This window comes from Sorex araneus, chromosome 6, assembly GCF_027595985.1.
Source record: "Sorex araneus isolate mSorAra2 chromosome 6, mSorAra2.pri, whole genome shotgun sequence".
Taxonomy (NCBI): Eukaryota; Metazoa; Chordata; class Mammalia; order Eulipotyphla; family Soricidae; genus Sorex; species Sorex araneus.
Window position 1 is genome coordinate 27,685,302 of NC_073307.1, and position 22,086 is coordinate 27,707,387.

General features: G+C 40.1%; 1 protein-coding gene across 3 annotated transcripts in view; it reads left to right on the top strand.

Annotated features, from left to right (window-relative positions):
• The window catches only part of AFF4 (ALF transcription elongation factor 4), a 94,812-nt gene that overhangs the window by 13,285 nt on the left and 59,441 nt on the right, over positions 1–22,086 (top strand). For 2 of the 3 annotated variants that reach the window (XM_004609858.2, XM_055141421.1), the window contains exons 2-4: positions 10,851–10,977; positions 16,668–17,462; positions 19,827–19,871. In XM_004609858.2, the coding sequence (XP_004609915.1) occupies positions 10,855–10,977; positions 16,668–17,462; positions 19,827–19,871 (963 nt within the window). In that variant the 5' untranslated portion in view covers positions 10,851–10,854. Of the gene's footprint in view, positions 1–10,305; positions 10,398–10,850; positions 10,978–16,667; positions 17,463–19,826; positions 19,872–22,086 lie in introns of all 3 variants that reach the window. The other variant, XM_055141420.1, reaches the window with a different exon arrangement.

Consider the following 22,086-nt stretch of genomic DNA (forward strand, 5'->3'; position numbering starts at 1 on the left):
TGTCATATTCTTGAGAACAGTATCTTTTGTATGTAAGCACTTTAGGGGTGAGAGGGAAAGTTAATATCTATAGTTTTTGTTCCCCAGAGGCTTAAATAGGGAGTGAGTGAGTGAGTGTGTGTGTGTGTGTGTGTGTGTGTGTGTGTAAGATTGAACAGTAAAAGTAAATAATCCTAATGTAAGACAAGAGTTAAGTGCCAAATGAGATGCAAATGGCTTTAGGAAATGAGTGAATTTAATGGTAGAGGGATCTTGGAGGAATGGGTATGTGATAAACTTTTAAGTGGATGTATTTAGAAAGAGAAGAGAGCATTTTAAATGAAGTTTGAGTAGAAAAGTTCGAGTAGATCTACATGTGTGTAGGTTGTTTTCAGGCTCATATAAAACCTAGAGCCTTATGAAAGTAAGTTAGAACTGAATGTAGACAGCTGTAATTCTTGTTATGAGAAATTGGGACTTAAATTGGGAAAGTATTTTCATAGAGCTAATTTTTGGTTTTGGGGTGCCACACCTGGCAGTGCTTCAGAACTTCTGCTTTTGTTATCTCTCTAGTCCCTTCTGATTTTTGTTTTGTTTGGGGACCACATTCAGAGTTGTGCTCAGGGCTTACTCTTACCTGTGCTTAGAGAGCACTCCTGGTGGAGCTTGAGCATCGCATGTGGTATAGTGGTTTGAACCCAGGTCGACTGTGTGCTAGTATCTGCTGTACTGCCTCTTCTGCCCCCCACTGATGATTTTTATGCAGAATATTTTAATATTTTAAAATGAACTAAAAGGGTTTTTTTTTTTTTTTTTTTGCTTTTTGGGTCACACCCAGCAATGCTCAGGGGTTGCTCCTGGCTTTGCACTCAGGAATTACTCCTGGCAGTGCTTGGGGGACCATATGGGATGCCGGGGATCGAACCCGGGTCGGCCGCGTGCAAGGCAAACGCCCTCCCTGCTGTGCTATCGCTCCGGCCCCCTAAAAGTAATTATTAATGTATACATTTAAAAAGTTTCCAGTAAGATAGCTTTCTGAAAACTTTAATATATTTATTGCTTTAAGTAATTGAGGAAATGATCATCTTTACAAAAGAAATGAAATTTTGACTTCTTATTGTAGGGCCACTCTAGACAGTACTTGAGGCCATGAATTCATGGGTAGTGCTTGAACCCAGGGCCTCACACATGCCCGGCACTTGAATGACACCTCTGTTCCCTGTAACATTTGATTTGTAAATAGTCTTACCATCCATTTATTCTTTAATTTTATACTGGCTCTGCATTCTATGTAAATAAACCACAAATAAGTGAAACACTTGTGGTGTGAACTGGCATCAGCATGTTAGAGATGAAAATAGAGTGAAGACTTTTGGTTTTAAATACTTGTAGGTTTGTAACAACAGTATTTGATAACTATTTCTTACTCAGTGGTTACTTACAGCTTAGTGCTCAGTAGCATGTAGTTGTGGGATCAAACCTGGGCTTCCTGCCTGCAAAGCATGCACTCAGCCTGTTGAGCTATCTCCAAGCCCAATATTTATGATATTTAAACCCATTGTATTTAAATTATACATTTCTCAAGAATTAATAAAAGCCTTCTCAAGTATTAGTAAAGCATTTCTCAAGTATTAATAAAAAGGACTGGAGTGATAACACAGCGGGTAGGGTGTTTGCCTTATACACGGCCAACCCGACTTCGATTCCTCTGTCCCTGTCTTAGAGCCCAGCAAGCTACCAAGAGCCTGCACAGCAGAGCCTGGCAAGCTACCTGTGGCTATTGGACATGCCAAAAACAGTAACAATAAGTCTCACAAAGGAGACGTTACTGGTGCCCGCTCAAGCAAATCAATGAGCAACGGAGTGACAGTGACAGTAATAAAAGCCAAAAATGGAATTTGGGTTTTTTTTTTTTTTTAAAGAGCTACATGGCATAACTGTATGGGCCTAGGGTGGGGGGGACAATTAGCATTTAGTAATATTACCTAGAGAATCATTACCTAAAGAGTGGCAGCTGGCTATGAATATGAATATTCATATTCTTCTGTTCACTCTTAAACAGGAACACACTATGTGTGATAAACATTTTTCTCTAAGATTATAAATTGTTAGTATTTGGAAAAGAATAAATGCATTAATGACAAGTGCTGTTTCAAGTTGTTGATTGAATAATGGAACATAATGACATAGTAAGCATTGATTTTGATAGTTTGGCCTATAAGAAGAACTACTTTCACTTTGTCAGAAATTGTTATGGAAGAAATTATTTAAATTACATTTAAAAGATAGGAGTTGCATAACTTGACAGATGAATAAAGAAATATATTTCAGGGACTGGAGAGATAGTACACAGGTAGGGTGCTTTTCTTACAAGAGACTGACCTAGGTTTTTTTTTTTTTTAAAGAGCTACATAGCATAACTGTATGGGCCTGGGGGGGGGGGGGACAATACCACATCTGAGCACTACTGGGTATTGCCCAGAAACAAATCAAAACAAGTTTTTTTTTTTGGGGGGGGGGTCACATCTGGCGATGCACAAGGGTTACTCCTGGCTCTGCACTCAGGAATTATTCCTGGCAGTGCTTAGGGGACCATATGGGATGCTGGGTATTGAACCCGGGTGGGCCACGTGCAAGGCAAAAGGCCTACCCCTTGTGCTATTGCTCTGGCCCCGAAAATAAATGTTTTATTTCTGGTTTGAAATAAATACAAATGTTACATGTCAGCTAAATTAAAAATTGTTAAAGACTGTTGAATGAGATTAGTGTAATATATAATTATTTCAGTTCCCCCCTTTTCATTTTGTTGCAATAACTGGTGTCACACACATACTTGACAGTGGTGCTTACACGTTTAGTTGAGATGTTCACTGGGAAGTCAAATTCATTGCTGCAGTGATCCCTCATCATTATTAATGCATCAACACGTATGTGTATATACATATATATAATTGGGGGGGGGTTGGTGGGACTTTTGGACCACACCTAGCAGTGTTGTGCTTATTCCTGATTCTGGCAGTGCTCGGGGGACGATATGAAATGTTGGGAATCAGTCCAGCTGATTTGGCTGATTCAAGGCATGTGTCAAACCTCCTGTGCTGTCTCTTCTACCCTAGAAATATTTTTTAGAGACTGTGGTTATGGGTGGTTGGATGTGGAGAGTGTGCAGGGAGAGTTTTGTCAGAGCAGCTAGTTGGGTGGATGTAATACTATTAAAAAGAAGATCACTGTGACAAGTTGTTGGATGTATGGGAAAGCAGATCAAGAAATCAATTTGGAATGTATTAATATTAAATTGCTGTTCCTCAAAGTCCATCATCAAGCATGTTCCTCGATACATGGTTCAACATATCAGAAGAGAAAGAAAGGTACTACATAGAGCTATTTGGGTTTACAAACATCTTAGATAATATTTTAAGTCACGATAGTCTAAGGAGGTACTGTAGAATGAAGCAAAACAAGACATATAGCTGTGTACAAAGTACCCCATCTTGTTTTTTTTGGGGGGCCACATGCGGCAGTGCTTGGGGGTCTCCCCTAGTGGTGCTTGATAGACCATGTATTGTCAGGAATTGAACTAGGGACCCCAGCATGCAAAATATGCACTCTAGTCCCTTGAGCTGTTTCTCTAGCCCCAGAAACCCAACGTTTAAGAAATAATGATAGGTAGAATGGGTGGAGCCAGTGGTGCTGGGAGAACAAGGTGCAGAGGGAGGGTGCAAGAATAATTGAAGCCAAACATGCGTTAAGGATCCATGAATGGATGAATGTGTTAAATGATAGGCCAGCTATAAAGTATCTTTTGTTTTATCAACATGCAAGTCACCAGTGATCATGGCAGAGGAGTGGAGTGTGAAATATTGGGAACACTAGAATGTTGAATCAGTTGATTGGATATATTTTGTAAAGGATTTGCAATTCCACTTCTGGAATTGTTTCCAGAGAAAATTTTCACTTACTGGTGCAGAGAAAATTGTGTAAAAATGATTTTTACCCAGGGCTGGGACTAGCTCCGGTAGAGTACCATCCTTGAGGCATGAGGCCACAAGTCTGATCTACAGTACTGCAACCAAGTGTGTTGTGAGCAAAACTATTAAAGTATGTGGCCTTACTGTCATTATAATAAGGGAAAGGGAGGGGGAAAAATAAAATATCATTGGAGGGTGGGGAGGTCATTTAAAAGCCTTGAGTGCTGGAGTGCACTGTAGGAGGAATCCTAGGTCCAATTCTTGGTATTGCGTGGTCCCATGAGCCAGCAGTAGCCCTAAGTACCACTCATGTGCCTCCCCTCAGACACACACCTGCCAGAGAGAGAGAGGGAGGGAGGAAGGGAGGGATAATACAGCAGGTGGGACACTTGAGCCTTGTACGCACCCATCCTGGCTTCATACCCCAGCATCTCTTATGGTCCTCCCAAGTCTACCAGTAGGGATTTCCTGAGTGCAGAACCAGAAGTAGTCTTTGAGTACCACTGGGTATGGCTCAAAAATAAAAAGAGTGAGAAGAGTGAGAGAGATAAAAAATATATTTATAGCATTTTTCTGTTACTGCAAAAAAAAGGGGGGTTATCTTAACTATTCTTCTGTTGGAGAGTAAGTAAATTGTATGAATTCGCAGCAGTAAAAATAAGTTAATAGGGGCTGGAGCGATAGCACAGCGGGTAGGGCGTTTGCCTTGCACGCGGCCGACCTGGGTTCTAATCCCAGCATCCCATATGGTCCCCTGAGCACTGCCAGGGGTAATTCCTGAGTGAAGAGCCAGGAGTAACCCCTGTGCATCGCCGGGTGTGACCCAAAAACCAAAAAAAAAAAAAAAAAAGATTTAATATATATATTTTGCATGTAACATTATATAAAAGTGGATGAACCTCATAATAAAGAACTTAAGAGATTACTTTAGGGGGCTGGAGCAATAGCACAGCGGGTAGGGCGTTTGCCTTGCACGCGGCCGACCCGGGTTCAAATCCCAGCATCCCATATGGTCCCCTGAGCACCGCCAGGGGTGATTCCTGAGTGCATGAGCCAGGAGTGACCCCTGTGCGTTGCTGGGTGCGACCCAAAAAGCAAAAACAAAAAAAAAAAGATTACTTTGATTTTATACACACCGCAGGATGCTTGGGAGCTACTCCTGGCTCTGTTTAGGGTTCTCTCTTCACAGTGCTTGGGAATCATATGGTACTGGAGATCCAGACCCAGGCCAGTAGCATACAAAGTATACTTTGCATGTGTTTAGCCTATTGAGCTGCTTGCAGACCCAATAGCTCAGTTTTTAGAGTTTATGCTTTTTAAAAAGTTAAAACATGCAAAACAGTTCAGTGTGTGTGTGGTTATTTTGTTTGTTTGTTTTGGGAAAAATACATACATGGTAAAAGTGCAAAGAAATTAGTGAAAATAACACAGAAAAGAGCACTGGCCAGAAGATTTGGGAAGGGTATATAGTAATCTTTCACTACATCAGTAAATTAGTAATGCTCTGATTCCCATAGATAATCCAAGTGTTTACTAGGTGTTTTTTGATAACTTCATAAAAGGAATGGTTGCAGAAGAGCTGTGGAATTACCAAGAGTTGAGAAGCATTGTCATGATTAAAAATGGAGAAGTAGTGGTTTTTTTTATGGAGAAAGTTACAGAACTTGAATATTGTTTTTTTGTTCCTGTTCTGTTTTTTGGAGTGGCCACATCCAGTGGTGCTCCTGACTGGATTCAAGAATAATTTTTGGCGGATTCAGAGACTGTATGGGTACCAGGTACTGACCCCGGATCTGCTGTGTGCAAGGCAGGTACCCTGCCCACTGTATATCTTTCCATCTCCCTAAAAGACTGTTGGGCTGGAGAGAGAAATTAATAGGCTGAGCACATGCTCTTTCTGCTGGCAGCCTGAGTTCAGTCTCTGGCACTGCATGGTCCTCCAAGCTCCACTAGGAGCCATGTCGAGTACTGACCTAGGAGTATTCCCCAAATACTGCGGAATGTGGGCCATAAACAGGACAAAATGAGTATGTTTTGTATACTAATAAAATAGGAGGGAGTAAAATAGTTTCAGGGGCTGGAGTGATAGCACAGTGGGTAGGGCGTTTGCCTTGCATGCGGCCGACCCGGGTTTTAATCCCAGCATCCCATATGGTCCCTTGAGCACTGCCAGGAGTAATTCCTGAGTGCAGAGCCAGGTGTAACTCCTGTGCATCGCCGGGTGTGACCCAAAAAGCAAAAAAAAAAAGTTTCAGTGAGGAGAATGATATTATTATTATTATTATTATTATTATTATTATTATTATTATTGTAGCACTGGCCTGTAGCACTGTCCTCCCATTGTTCATGGATTTGCTCTAGCGGGCACCAGTAACGTCTCCATTGTGAGACTTGTTACTGTTTTTGGCATATCGAATATGCCACGGGGAGCTTGCCAGGCTCTGCTGTATGGGCGGGATACTCTTGGTAGCTTGCTGGGCTCTCCGAGAGGGACAGAGGAATTGAACCCGGGTCGGCCACGTGCAAGGCAACGCCCTACCTGCCATGCTTCGCTCCATTCCTTATTATATTATTATTATTTGGTTCTTGGACCACAGCAGGCAGTGCTCAGGGGTTACTTCTGGTTCTGTACTCAGGAATTAGTTTTGGTGGTGCTCGGGGGACCCTGTGGTGTGCCCGGAATCCAGCCTGCGTTGGCCACATGCAAGGCAAGCGTCCTACCCAGTGTACTATATTGCTCCTACCTATTAAGGGGAAGAGTGTCTTAACTAAAATGTGTATGGGCACAAGGGAAGAAACAGAGAATAAAGGAAAAAGTTAATTAATGTAATACAACACATCTATTACATTTAAATATGTATATTTAATATATAATATAATTGATTATATTATTTATTCACTGTAATAAGTTTATTAATTTTTTATTTGGGGGGGCCACATCTGGTAATGCTCAAGACTTCTGTCTGTATGCTCAGGGATCACATCAGGTGGAGCTCGAGGGAACATGTATTGGGTGCCAGTGATCAAAACCAGGTCATCCATGTGCAAGGCAAGTGTCTGACCCACTGTACCAAAACTTCATTCCTTAAGTGAAGGAAATTTGTACTCGAAAGAATAGGCACAGGTCACACCAGAATGGAATGCTAGAAAAGGTTCTTACTTGTTTGGGGACCATAACTGTCAGTGTTCATAGGCTACTGGCTCTCTTTATGCTGGGTGTTTGTGTGTGTGTATGGTGGGGGACTTACTTTCTGGTGGTACTTTGGGGACTATACTATGTCAGGGACAGAACCCAAAAGTAGAGCTTTTGCAGAATTCAGCCCATTGAGTTGTCTGTGTGGCCCATCTTTGACCAGTAAGATTAACTGAAAGTAGTGGGAAAGTGTCATAGTGTTCTGTAAATATTCAGTTGAGGAATAGAAAGGCACAGTCACTGGAGTATAGTACAAAGTTTGGGAGTAAAATTTGAAATCTCTAGTTGAAAGCAGTTTAAGAAATACTATGAGAAATTCTGATAATATAAAAAAATGAAGCCAAATAAAGAATAGAATTAGCTGTTTCATGTTTTTTTACTGCATTAATTAAAATCTGAAAGCTATAAAAATCTCATGACTAACTTAGGGTAAGATCCTTTCCATAAAAAAATACTGTTTTAACCAGAGCTTGCTGAATATAATCCTGGTGGTCCCTCACAGCACCACATCTTTTGACCCTAGCTTTGAAATGCTTGCCTCCTTGGCCAGATATCATTGAGAATGGCCTCTGGACACTGTTAAGAGGGCATCAGAACAAAACAAAGTAATACTATCTTGGGACCTGATGTTTTTAGAATTGGTTTTGACCTTCAGCTCTACAACTGTTGTTTACCCTGCCTTATAGGAAGTAACTCTTAAGACTCTCATGGGTAAGGAATCCTGCCAGAAGAGGCCAAGAGGGGTTTCTCTATTCATAAGACTTTTTGGCTTTTTGGGCCAAATCCAGCGTTGTTCAGGGGTTACTATTGGCTCTGCAGTCAGGAATTATTCCTGGCATTGCTCGGGGGACCATATGGGATGCCAGGGATTGAACCCGTGTCAGCCATGTGTAAGGCAAACGTTTGCCCATCGCTCCAGCCCCAGCTTTAACATAATTTGCTTTGATAAAGTTACAATTAAATAGTTGTAATAAACTGGATTCTAAAATAATTGAAATCTTAGTTCGTCTCTTTCTAATTTTTTGGCATTTAAATCATTTAATCTGATACCTGAACTTCTCTAAGGTAGTAATTTATTTATTTGTTTAGAGGCCACATCCAGTGATTTTCAAGGGTTAATCCTGGCTCTGCACTCAGAGATCACTCTTGGTGGTCTTGGGGGAAGATTTGTGGTGCCAGGGATTAAATTATCATAGGCTGTGTACAAGGCAAGAATCCTACCCACTGAACTCTCTCTCTGAGCCCATCTTTTGGATTTTTAGGTCCATTTCTGACTTGGTGCTTGGAAGGTCACTCCTGGAGTGCTCGGGGCCATGTGGTGCCAGATATCAGACCGGGGCCCTCTGCTTGCAAAGCTTACACGTTACCCTTTTGAACTAATTCCTCTCCCTCTCATTAAACTTTTTTCTTTTGGCTTCTTGGATCACACCGAGCAATGCTCAGGGGTTACTTCTGTCTCTGCACTCAGGAATCATTCCTGGCAGTGCTCGGGGGACCATATGGGATGCTGGGGATCAAACCCGGGTCGGCCACGTGTAGGGCAAATGCCCTACCAACTGTACATCGCTCTAGCCCCTCATTAAACTATTTAAGTGAAAAACCTAAACTAACCTACGTTTATTAAAAAGATGATGGAAGATGAGTTTTTTTCTTCACTGGATCAAAACTCACCAAATATGTCATCCTGTGCACTATCAGGAATGATCCATGAGCACAGAACCAGGAGTAAGCTCTGAACATAGTCTGGTGTGGCCAATACCCGCTATCCACAAGAAGAGATTTTTGTTTGCCTCTGTTTTTTTAGTAATTTGAATCTTAAAAAAAAAAAAATTCTAATGGTAATTAGTGCAGGGGAACTACTACTGGGGTCAGATAAGCATGTTTACATGCTTAGGACCCCAATTTGATCCTTGGCACCACATACCCCATCCCCCAACCCTTCTCCCACCCCCCGCCACCTCTGTCACCACCAGAAACTTCTCTATATAGTGATAAGTACTGGGGAGATCAAAGAATACACCATTTTTCACATCAAGATTGTTATATTCTTGTAATGATTTTTTTTTTTTATGGCTGTGCCAGGGATTGAACCCAGAGTCACAGGGCAAGTACTTTGCCTTTGAGCCACATCCCAACCTTGTAGCTTGTATTCCTATTGAAGTTTTTTAGAAAATTATACACTCAAGAAACAGCTTCAATATATTTTGAACACTTAGAAAATGTGTGTGTGGCGGGGGGCTGGGAATGGGGGTGTTGAGTGTTGAACCCAGGACTGAATATTAAAACTCCAGTGTTGCCTTGAACTATTTTAGGGGTGGGGTTGCTGGGGCCACACCTGGCCAGTGCTCAGGACTTACTCCTGGTTGTGCACTCAGGAACCACTCCTGGCAAGGCTTGTGGGACCATATTGGGCTCCAGAATGGCGCACAAGGCGACAAGTGCCTTAGCTGCTGTACTCTCTCCAGTCCCAGACCATTTTAAAAGATGTAGAGCATACTAATCTGATACCCTGGCTTCAATCCCTGGGCACAACCTTGCTTCCCAGTACAACTGAATGTGGCATTAGTGGTTCCTTCCTTTATCAGTATTGGGAGTGGTCCTCATTGTATAGCACACCCACAAAACTCCATTAAATCGTTTTATTTGCGTGATAATAAATTGTGTGAATCAGTAAGTCTCGTCTTTGAGTGTTTACGTGTATTTTTCTAGCAACTTAAATAAGTCCTCAAAAGTATATTGATTTTTCTCAATTCTAATTTGCAGTTATAGTTTTCCCTGATCTTGATTGACTTTAACTTTCTCATTAGATTTGATTTATGACAGATGGCTTAATCTTTCTGAGAGAGGAGTTTTGCAGAGTCCCTGGTAATCCTATGATCTCAGGGTTTGAAAACCCACGTCATTAACTAACCAAAATCCCTGCTGCTATAAATAAGCTGTTTTCTTTGATTTGATATAAGTAAAACACAATCTACTGTCATGATTACAGAAATGATGCCCTCATTTTTCCTTCTACCCCAAACTTTTTAATTTTTCAATACAATTTTAACTACTGTTACTAACCTAAGTTAATTTTAGATTTTATTGCTGAAAGCCTCATTTTGCCATTTATTGAGGTGTTGATTGAAATATTAATATATTTAGAGCAGAAATGTCGTTTTTTAGGGAATCTAGAGCAACAGCAAAGCTGAGGTCAAACTGCCATAAGGATGGACACCAAGGAAGCTGTGTTTGGGACAAAAAGAAATCAAGATAAGGTAGATGCAAGTAGAGAAAAGCACTGGACCCTGGGGGGAAAGGGTGGTAGGTGGGTGTGGGTTGTATACCTCTAATAGAAGAGAATAGTTAGACTTCTGAGTAGTTAGATTTTAAAGAAAAGCCCCAAGGCTTATAGGAAATACTAAGGTTTGGGGATTGAATATTACCTTCCCTCTGAATGTTTTACCTGACTTTTAGCTAATAGAGCACGTTAAAGATAAGGGTAGGTGTCACAAAGGGGTGGATCTTAATATTCTGGGCTAATGTTTCCTGTCTGGATAGTCATTGCTATTAGCTGATAAAATCATTGCCAAAAACCATCTTCAGCACTAATCTCTGAGATTACTTGGAAGTCAAAGGGCATCTCTGAAGTATTAAACTAACAAATGAATACAGAAAGGTTACTTTTTAATTATCTTTTTTTGATGTAAGGATTGTGTTTCTTTTCATAGCAACATGAACCGTGAAGAGCGGAATGTGCTGCGTATGAAAGAACGGGAAAGGCGGAATCAGGAAATTCAGCAGGGCGAAGACGCCTTCCCTCCTAGCTCTCCTCTCTTTGCTGAGCCATACAAAGTTGTAAGTTGCCCTCTGAATGTCTTTTTTTTTTTTTCTCCCTGGTAATGTGACACTTTTGCTTTTAAAATGCTTAAACTTGAATTTTTAATGTTTAATTTGATTTTGGCACAGTTATAAAATTTGTATTTTTTTATATTAGAAAAGAGTAACTGTATGTATCATTTAACATTTTTCTGTTCCTCTAAATAGATTATACTTCTATGGGGTAAATATATTTGAATTTTACATTCATGCAGAAAGCACAAATTAAATGTTATGACAGTTTTCACATAATCCCTGACTCAGGGATCCATTCATGTCTACCCACACTCAGCCCAGCTGTGCTGGCTTAATAGTACATTGCTCAGGCCTGGTGATGCCTGTAGTGTTTGGCCATGATGCGTACAATCTCGTGATGAGTACCTTGATCAAGAAATAGTGTTCCTCCAGTCGGGATGGGAGATGCATGCCGAAAGTAGATAATAGAACAAACATGATGACCTCTCAGTGTCTGTATTGAAAGCCATAATGCCCAAAAGTAGAGAGAGAGTATGGGGAATATTGTCTGCTATGGAGGCAGGGGGGAGGGTGGGAAAGAGGGAGTATACCTGGGATATTGGTGGTGGGGAATGTGTACTGGTGGAGGGATGGGTGTTTGATCATTGTGAGATTGTAACCCAAACATGAAAGCTTGTAACTATCTCACGGTGATTCAGTAAAATAAAATTTAAAAGAAAGGAAAGAAAGAAAGAAAGGAAAGAAAGAAAGAAAGAAAGAAAGAAAGAAAGAAAGAAAGAAAGAAAGAAAGAGAGAGAGAAAGCAAGAAAGAAAGAAAAGAAAGAAAGAAAGAAAGAAAGAAAGAAAGAAAGAAAGAAAGAAAGAAAGAGAGAAAGAAAGAAAGAAAGAAAAGAAAGAAAGAAGGAAAGAAGAAATAGTGTTCCTAATGCACGGACTGGTGCTGGTCTGCAGGTATAGAAAGGTTGAAAACCAGATTGGAGAAATACTACAGCAGTTAGGGCATTTGCCTTGCACACAGCTGACCTGAATTCAATCCCTGACATCCCATAAAGTCCCCTGAGCACTGCCAGGAGTAATCCTGAGTACAGAGTCAGGAGTAATCCTTGAGCATTGTCAGGTATGGCCAAAAACAAAAACAAAAGCCAAAAAAAAAAAGTAAGGTTGAAAACCTCTGTTCTACCATCTTGGTTATAACCTGCTGATTCATGAACATGTATGCAGGCCAGGCACCCAGGTGTAGGAAGGTTGAAGAATGATGCTTTAAAGTCACTCTCCTGACCACTACTCCCTTGCTCTCTTGTATTCATGGGAAAAATGACCTTGATCAGTTTCTCAACTGGGAGCCATCTGCTTAGTGGATATTCATTCCAATGGGACTACAGATAAAAATCATGAAAATGGAGGACCAAGGCACAAGACTGGGGGATCAGAAGCGGGTGAGGAGCTGTGCATTGGAAGGAAAAGCAGGGCCAGAATGGGGACACAGTTGGAATAAGGTTGAGAAACAGTGATCCAGGTCAGCTCTGCCATTATTTTCTAAATTCCTGGCCCTACCTGAGCAGAAATTTACCTCTCAGGCCTTCAGTGAAATTATAATTTTGTGAGTCAATATATACCACCTTCTGTTTCCTAGGTCTTTGGGTATATTTTGTTTTTGCCAAAGCTCAACCCAAGTCCTTCATTTGTGAAGCATGTGATTTAAACATTAAGCCACATGTCCAGCCTTGGTATACTATTATTCAAATTATTCAATTTATTTATTTATTTTTTTTTCAATTTATTTTTTATTGCCTATTTCTTGTCATCATCTTAGTTTTGTTTCAATGACTTTTGATATGCAAATATGAATAAATACCCTTTTCATCATCTAATCTTTTTTTTTTTTTTTTGCTTTTTGGGTCACACCCAGCAATGCACAGGGGTCACTCCTGGCTCATGCACTCAGGAATCACCCCTGGCGGTGCTCAGGGGACCATATGGGATGCTGGGATTCGAACCCGGGTCGGCTGCGTGCAAGGCAAACATTCTACCTGCTGTGCTATCACTCCAGCCCCACATCATCTAGTCTTTTCCCTGTTATACTAAAGTCTCTGATTTTCTGTCTTATGTGCTTAATGCTTAATTAGTAATACTGGATTTAGGTGAAAGTATTTTGTTAGAGATATTCAATGAATTGAGACAGTGACAGTATTTTAATTACCATTCTTTTTGTTTTGTTTTGCTGAAAGAGATTTCGCTGACTCAGGGATCCATCCATGCCTACCCACGCTCAGCCCAGCTGTGCTGGCTTAATAGTACATTGCTCAGGCCTGGTGATGCCTGTAGTGTTTGGCCATCACCAGGGCTGTAGTTAAGTGTTCTGGAAGCAGACCATAAAGTGATGGAGGTCATAATCAGAGTCGAATGCATGCAAAGTGTGCACTCCAACCTTTAGTTCATCTCCCTTGCTCTGACGACAGTTTTCTTGGTTTGGGATTATAAAATACTGAAATGATAGCACTTTGGATGATTAGTATTTGTATAGTGACCATAGATATTGATCTAGTTTCATTTGAGCTGTTCTTTTCTGTGTATAATAGCTAAAATGCTATGTATTGTGTTGATTACCATTCTTGGCTTAGAGAGATAGTGTGTTAGACATTTTTCTGATAAAATTTTTTTTTACATTAAAAAATTAAAAAATTTTTTTTAATTGAATCACAGTGAGGTACAGTTATAAAGTTATTCATGTTTGGGTTTCAGTCATATAATGTTGCTTCACCAGTGTACATTTCCCAACACCAATGTCCCCGGTTTCCCTCCTGCCCCTCCCCTACATCTTTATCAGGCACTTTCTCTCTCTCTCTCTCTCTCTCTCTGCTCTTTCTCCCCCTCCCTCTCTTTCCCTCTGCCTCCCCCTCCCCTTTGATGAAATTTTTGTGTTTTGGGCCACACTCAGTAATGCTCAGGGATTACTCCTGGCTCTGCATTCAATAATTATTTATGGCAGTACTTGGAGGATCGTATGAGATGCCAGGGATAGAACCCAGGTCAGCCATGTGCAAGGCAGGCACCCTCCCTGCTGTACCTCTGATAGCCCCTCTAATGTGTTATTAGATATAGCATTCTAAGTTTTCTTCATAAATTTGGTGTTTGTAAAAACCATTTAAAATATCTATAAATATCACTTAATCAGAGATCATGAGGATTTTCTAATTCTAAAACAGTAAGTTGACAGGAATATAATACAAAATTTGGGATTTGAGATTAGGAATTTTGAAAAAAGTTTGGTGTGGGTTCTTCAAATCATACTATTTATTTTGTATATACATGGTAACAAATACTGTTGATATTCTGATCTTCATATTGTCTACATGTTGCTGTATATTTTGCCTCTCATTTAATAGGACCCAGGCTGATTTTCGTGTAATTTAAAGTCATTATTCATGTCAGCCACAAAATAGTGACGATTCGTTCTTTATGACTTTTTTTTTTTTTTGGTTTTTGGGTCACACCTGGCGATGCACAGGGGTTACTCCTGGCTCTGCACTCAGGAATCACTCCTGGCGGTGCTCAGGGGACCATATGGGATGCTGGGATTCAAACCCGGGTGGGTTGCGTGCAAGGCAAATGCCCTACCCGCTGTGCTATCACTCCAGCCCCCTTTATGTCTTTTTAAGCAGAATTGTAAACATTCTTTCTCCCATGTCTACGACATGGATTATGTATATTTGATATGTAAATATCAAAAAGTCATAAAACTTATAGACATCATGGATCTTCTTATCCAGGGATAATTCTTTTTTTTTTTTTTTTTTTTTTTGCTTTTTGGGTCACACCTGGCGATGCACAGGGGTTACTCCTGGCTCTGCACTCAGGAATTACCCCTGGCCGTGCTCAGGGGACCATATGGGATGCTGGGATTCGAACCCGGGTTGGCCGCGTGCAAGGCAAACACCCTACCCGCTGTGCTATCACTCCAGCCCCTCTTTTTTTATTTTTCTTTTATTTATCTTGGGGTGTTAGTACTGGAGTGCTTGGGGCACTGTGTGGTGACAGGGATCAAATTCTGCTATTTGAGTCACACTCCTGGCCCTCAAGAATAATTTTCATTTTATTTTGCTATTTTTATTTATTTAGGGCCACACTGGACGGTATTCAGGGATTATACCTGGCAGGTTCTGGGGACCATCTATGGTACTGGGGATCAAACCTGGATCACATCAATTGCACTACCTGCTTTACTGTTGCTCAGGCACTACCAAGAATTTTTTTTTTTCTTTTTGGGTCACACCCAGCGATACTCAGGGGTTACTCCTGGCTTTGCACTCAGGAATTGCTCCTGGCGATACCAAGAATATTTTTTAGAAAGTTAAAAAATATATGTAACATTAAACTCAAGGTTTGAAGCATTTATTGGTTAGAGTGAATAATTGGGATTTAATATATTATGGTGTGTGTGCTTTTTTTTTCTAACTTTTTGGATTATACATGGCAATGCTCAGGGGTCACTCCTGGCCCTGCACTCAGGAATCACTCCTGATGGTGCTTCGGGAACCATATGAGATGCTGGAGATTGAACCTCTGTTGGGCGAGTGCAAGGCAAGCGCCTTAACCTCTGTATTACCTCTCCAGCCCCTATAGTGGATATTTCATGCTTAATTTGTTGTTGGAATCTTTATAACTTGGAAAGATAAAATAATAGAATTGAAATTTTCTTCAAGTCAGTGGATATTACTTTTTTACTAAATTCACATTTCTTTTTTAAACTGTAACATTGAGTTATAAGGAATATGTTTTCCTAGCTTATCTGTATGTAGACTAATCTGCTGACCAAGAACTGACATAAAGACAGTGCATAGAGGCTGGAGCAATAGTTTGCCTTGCATGTGGCCGACCCGAGTTCAATTCCCAGCATCCCATATGGTCCCCTGAGCACTGCCAGGGGTAATTCCTGAGTGCAGAGCCAGGAGCAACCCCTGTGCATCGCCAGGTGTGACCTTCCCCCCCAACCCCCGCCAAAAAAAAAAAAAAAGACAGTTCATATTTCACACTCCAAAAAGCTGCTACTGCTTGTTATTCTAGTAGTTTCATTCATAAATGAAAGTTGGTTATTTCCCTCTTCCAGGTTCCTTTATATATATATATTTTAGTGGTCTGTTGAATATTTGTGTTTAAACATGTTTTTCCTTTTCAGTGCTTTTTCTTTTTTTTTTTTTTTTGGCTTTTTGGGTCACACCTGTTGATGCACAGGGGTTGCTCCTGGCTCTGCACTCAGGAATTACCCCTGGCCGTGCTCAGGAGACCATATGGGATACTGGGAATTGAACCCGGGTTGGCCATGTGCAAGGCAAATGCCTTACCCGCTGTGCTATTGCTCCAGCCCCTTATGTACTTTTTGGAGGGGCTATAAAAAAATAATAGTTTTTAAACTCTAAAATTTTAAACTTAAGATATGAAAATTGTCCGGGGGAGGTATACTGTGATTCTTGGTGGTGGAATATGTGCACTGGTGAAGGGATGGGTGTTTGAGCATTGAATAACTGAGCCTTAAACCTGAAAGCTTTGTAGCTTTCCACATGGTGATTCAATAAAAGAATAAATTAATTAAAAAAATGAAAATTGTCTTTAGAGAACTTTTAAATATAAAGTTTTAGAAAGTCATTTTGTAAGTGACTTTATATTTAGTTATAATTTTATTTTATCTTTTGTAGACTAGCAAAGAAGATAAGCTGTCAAGTCGTATTCAGAGCATGCTTGGAAACTACGATGAAATGAAGGATTTTATAGGAGACAGATCTATACCAAAGCTTGTTGCAATTCCGAAGCCTACAGTACCACCGACAACAGATGAAAAATCGAACCCAAATTTCTTTGATCAGAGACATGGGAGTTCTCATCAGAGTAGTAAGTGGACTCCAGTAGGACCTGCACCAAGCACTTCTCAGTCTCAGAAACGGTCCTCAGGCTTACAGAGTGGACATAGTAGCCAGCGGACCAGTGCAAGTAGCAGTGGTGGTACTAACAGTAGTAGTCAGAGACATGACCGTGACTCATACAGCAGTAGTGGGAGTAGTAGCCGGAAGAAAGGCCAACATGGATCAGAACACTCCAAATCACGCTCTTCTAGCCCTGGAAAACCCCAGGCTGTTTCTTCATTAAGCTCCAGTCATTCCAGGTCTCATGGGAATGATCACCATAGCAAGGAACATCAGCGTTCCAAATCACCTCGGGACCCTGATGCAAACTGGGATTCTCCTTCCCGTGTACCTTTTTCAAGTGGACAGCATTCAAATCAGTCTTTCCCACCTTCATTGATGTCAAAGTCCGGTTCAATGTTACAGAAACCCACTGCCTATGTGCGGCCCATGGACGGACAGGAGTCCATGGAACCAAAGCTGTCTTCTGAGCACTACAGCAGCCAACCTCATGGAAACAGTATGACTGAACTAAAGCCCAGCAGCAAAGCACATCTTACCAAATTGAAAATACCTTCCCAGCCACTGGATGTAAGTCATGCATTTAGAACTTAGAACTTTGTTACTCTGAAGCAATTTACCATGAAGTTGTGACTAACCTTAAACTGTTTTTTTTTTTTTTTTTTGCCTTAACATTAAGGAGTGTAAAGTTTTGTTTTTATTTTGAGGGGGGTGGTGGTAGGTTGGAGCAGGGGAGGGAGGCTCTTCAGCAGTGCTTGGGGGTCCTAGGGCCACACTGACTGTGGCAGATAAGGGTGGGATGAACATGTGAGGTCATGGGATCAAATTCTAGACTTTGTGAGATCATGGGATCAAACTCTAGACTGCGAACATTCTAAGTCTGTAATATAGCCCTTGAAGCTACCTCTTTTTTTTTTTTTTGCTTTTTGGGTCACACCCGGCAATGCACAGGAGCCACTCCTGGCTCTGCACTCAGGAACCACTCCTGGCGGTGCTCAGGGGACCATATGGGATGCTGGGATTTGAACTCGGGTTGGCTGTGTGCAAGGCAAACGCCCCACCCGCTATGCTATTGCTCCAGCCCCTGAAGCTACCTCTTATCTTGCTGAAAAGATTAAAAAAGATGCCTGATTTACTCTCAACTTGATCCTTTGAGCCATTACTTTTATTCATTTACTTTTTAAACACTTTTAGCAAGTCAGAGATTAAAGGCATGATCTATTAGTACTTTAGATTTCCTCCTTCTGATTTTATGGAAAAATGTTTAATTTTTTTTAAAAATTAACTTCTAGGATCAAAGGGATTACTAGAGCAGCAGTAAGGTCCTTGCCTTTCATGTGACCAACCCCAGTTTGATCTCCAGCACCACATCACATCCCTTGATCATAGATTGGGGAGTAAGTCCTGAGCACAACTGGATATGGCCCCAAACAAAAGAATAAATAAAATTTAAAACTAACTTATGTTCTCATAGTGATGCTCGTGAATCATTGTAGACTATGCTTCACTGTGGTAAATGTTGGATTTTCTCCTGACAGTAGAAACAGTACTAAGTATGGTTTGGATGCCATGCTTTTTTTTTTCTTGGTTTACATTTAAATGTTTAAGACAGCTGCATAGTAATGGTTTGGAATTTACAGTATTTATTACTGTCAGTATATACTATGGCAATATATGATAGTTCAGAATAACTGAAGAAGTGAAACAGCTGATACTTTCTTTTTGTTTTGTTTTGGTGCCACTCCCAGTAGTAGTGATCTAGATTTACTCCTGGCTCTATGCTCAGAGATCACTCTTGGCAGGGCTTGGGTGACCGACTATATGTGGTGCTGGACATTAAACCCTTGTGGGCCATGTGCAAGATAAGTGCCCTACCCACTGTACTATCTCTATGGCCCTAATATTTTCTCTTTATAGTTTCTGCAATAAAAAAGTTACTTTTTAAATTATTATGGGGTCCATTATCATTAGTGCTTGGGTGCTCAGGAATTGAGGGATGTACATGCAGTGCCAAGGATCCAACTCAGAGCCACAAGAATATCAACCATTCCTAGTCATGAAAGTAAAAAAAAAAAAAAAAAAACCCAAAACTTGTAGAACTAATGTAGCTCTAAGTAATGTAGCTGAAAATCATAGGTCATAGCTTAAAATGGTGTGTGAGAGGGGTGGTCAGGGATAGATAGAATTCTATTTTGAGAACATATAAAAGTCTTGGGAACTTGGGAAACTTGTTGTTTGTATTATTTGTCATCTAGTTATTCATTTCAAGAGAACAGTAGAGTAATAATTTGCTGTGTTCAAATAACACTGCACTTGACAGTGCTCGGGGTTTGCTCCTGGCTCTGTGCTCAGGAATCACTCCTGGTGGGACTCAGGACCATATGGGGTGCCAGGAATTGAACACAAGTCAGCTGCATGCAAGGCCAAGTGCTTTACCCACTGTTCTATCCCTTGGCCCCAAAACCTTATTTTTCCAATTAAAGCATAAGGTAAATTAGATGAGAAAGGTATGAAATTCTTCATTTAAAATTTAGTAATTTTTAAAAACTTTTATTTATTTATTTGGCTTTTTGGTTCACACCCAACAATGCTCAGGGGTTACACCTGGCTCTGCACTCACGAATTATTCCCAGTGGTACCCAGGGGACCATACAGGATACTGGGGATTTAACCTGATCATTTGCATGCAGGGGAAATGCACTACCCCCTGTGCTATTGCTCTGGCCCAAATAATAAATATTTGAAAGCTTGAAAAATTGTTAAAGAAATTAATCTAATGATTCTAATTAGTACTTCAATTTAGAGTGGTGGTAAGATTATAATGAACTCTTTATCTATAATACATTCCTAATAATGTTAAATTGATAAAACAAATGATCCTTTGCATTTAATAATAAATTGCTCCAAATTTAATTTGTTTCTTTTTCTATTAAGGCATCTGCTTCTGGTGATGTGAGCTGTGTGGATGAAATTCTTAAAGTAAGATTTTTTTAAAAATATTTTGGCTCAAGTTATGATTATATGCTACCATCTTTTACTTTACATATTTAACAAAGTGTATAAAGTAACAGATTAACATGTGTGATTTGATTACATTCATAAAAATAGTTTATTATGCTTATTTTTATATCTAAGTTCTTATTCACTCATTTGTTAGTTTTCCCTCAAAGAGCTGGGGTATTTTTATTTCTAAGTTTTTTATTTTTTTTTTTTTTTATTTTTTTTTTTTGGGTCACACCCGGCGATGCTCAGGGGTTACTCCTGGCTTTGCACTCAGGAATTACTCCTGGCGGTGCTCGGGGGACCATATGAAATGCTGGGAATCGAACCTGGGTCAGCCTTGTGCAAGGCAAACGCCCTACCCACTGTGCTATCACTCCAGCCCCTAAGTTTTTTATTTTTAAATAAAACAAGTTTGTCCTAATAGTTTGCCTTGAAAAGGAGAGGAAACTAAGTACAACTGTATACTTTTTCAGGTTGAACAGTAGTCCTCGAAAGACTTAAAATCTAAATAAGTTTAAGGTGTAAAAAGCTAAAAGTCATGGCAGTGAGTGAGAATTTTGCCTTGTAATACATCTTGTTGGCAAAATCCTCCGATTAGTAGTACATCTTAAGTGTTTAATGAAATATGTTTAAGACTGATACATGACCAAAAAGGACAATTCTCCATTGGAATAGGAAACTGATGTCTATTGGAACCAGAGAAAATTCAGTAAATTATCATGAGTGATAGTGATTGCTTTAGTTCAATAGAGAAATACAATCAGTTTTATATTACTTATAAGTTATTTTCTGTAAGTTCTTGAGCTTTTGTTTTTTTATAAACTTGCCTTTTACTGTGGGTACTCTAGAAACGTTTGCTGCTTCTATTCACTCTTATACCTTTCTTTAGCTTGGTGCAGTCTCTTAACTCTGTTACTCTGCTGTTCTGCTAAACCTTATTTTCTACATGTTTAAGTGTTTTATTTAAGTTTTGTATTCTTCAGAATTTGGGAACGGGTTACCCTGGCAGTGCTCAAGGGCCTTTGGGTTCTAGCAGTCAAATTTAATGGCCTCTTGCTTGCCAGACCTATGTAATCTAGCCCTTTGAGTCATCTTCTCAGCCCCTAAATTTCATTTTTTCATTATGGAGATGGTCTTTCTTTCACTTGTTGATTTGATTCATTGTTTTAATTTCCCATCCCTTCTTCTCAGACTTTTGGAAACCCTTGTGTCTTATTCCATAAGAATGAGTGCATTTCTAGACTTCTCTCTTATTGTTCTGTCTTTCACTTTCCTCCTTGATTAGAGCTTTGCTGTTAGATAGCTTTTTAATCTTCTGTCCTCCTGGTTTCCTTTGGGTTTTGGATTAAATGTTTTGATACATTTAAATGTCTAGCTGGGTCTCTGGTCTTCTCCCTACTTTGTCACACTCAGTATATGTCTAAGTAATAACTCAGTCCTTTTGATAGTATACTTCCATTCTCCCTTTTTTTAGTTGGAAGACTCCTAATTATCTCTCAATTTTTTTGTTTTGGATTTGTACCACACTGGCAGTGCTAAGGGGCTATTCCTAGCTCAATGCTTGGGGTAGCAAGTGATATCAGGGATCAAACCAGGCATCAGCACACAGTATATACTTTAGCCCTTCGAGCTATGTCCCAGGCCCCATTTCTTTTACTTTTCCTTTTCTTTTTTTCTTTCTTTTTCCCGCTTTGGGCCATACCCACTGGTGCTCAGGAATCACTCCTGAAGGTGCTCAGGAGGCCATATGTAGTGTCAGGGATTGAACTTGGGTATGCCATGTGCAAGGCAGGCACCTTAACCCCCTCCTCTCTCCAGCCCCAAGTCATAAACCTACATATAGTCTTGGAAAACATCTACTCCTTTACTTCCATTTCTGCCCTTTGAGCTTTAGTTAATTGCAGTATGTAGTCTTCATAGAGCCATCTCTCTGCTCATCTGCTTTCTTTATTGCTGACAGATACTTTTTCTATTACTAGCAGATTTATTCCCTTGTCTTTATAATAATATTTCCTACTGAGAAATTTTTAGAGATTTTCTCAGGGCCATAAGAAAAATAATATCCAAACTAATAGACCTCCCACTTGGCAGTTTTAACATCACCCACTGCTAACTGATTGCTTAGGTTTCCTTCAGCCAGTTATGGAGTGTGTTTCTCCTTCCTCTATAGTTATATATATAGATACTTTTA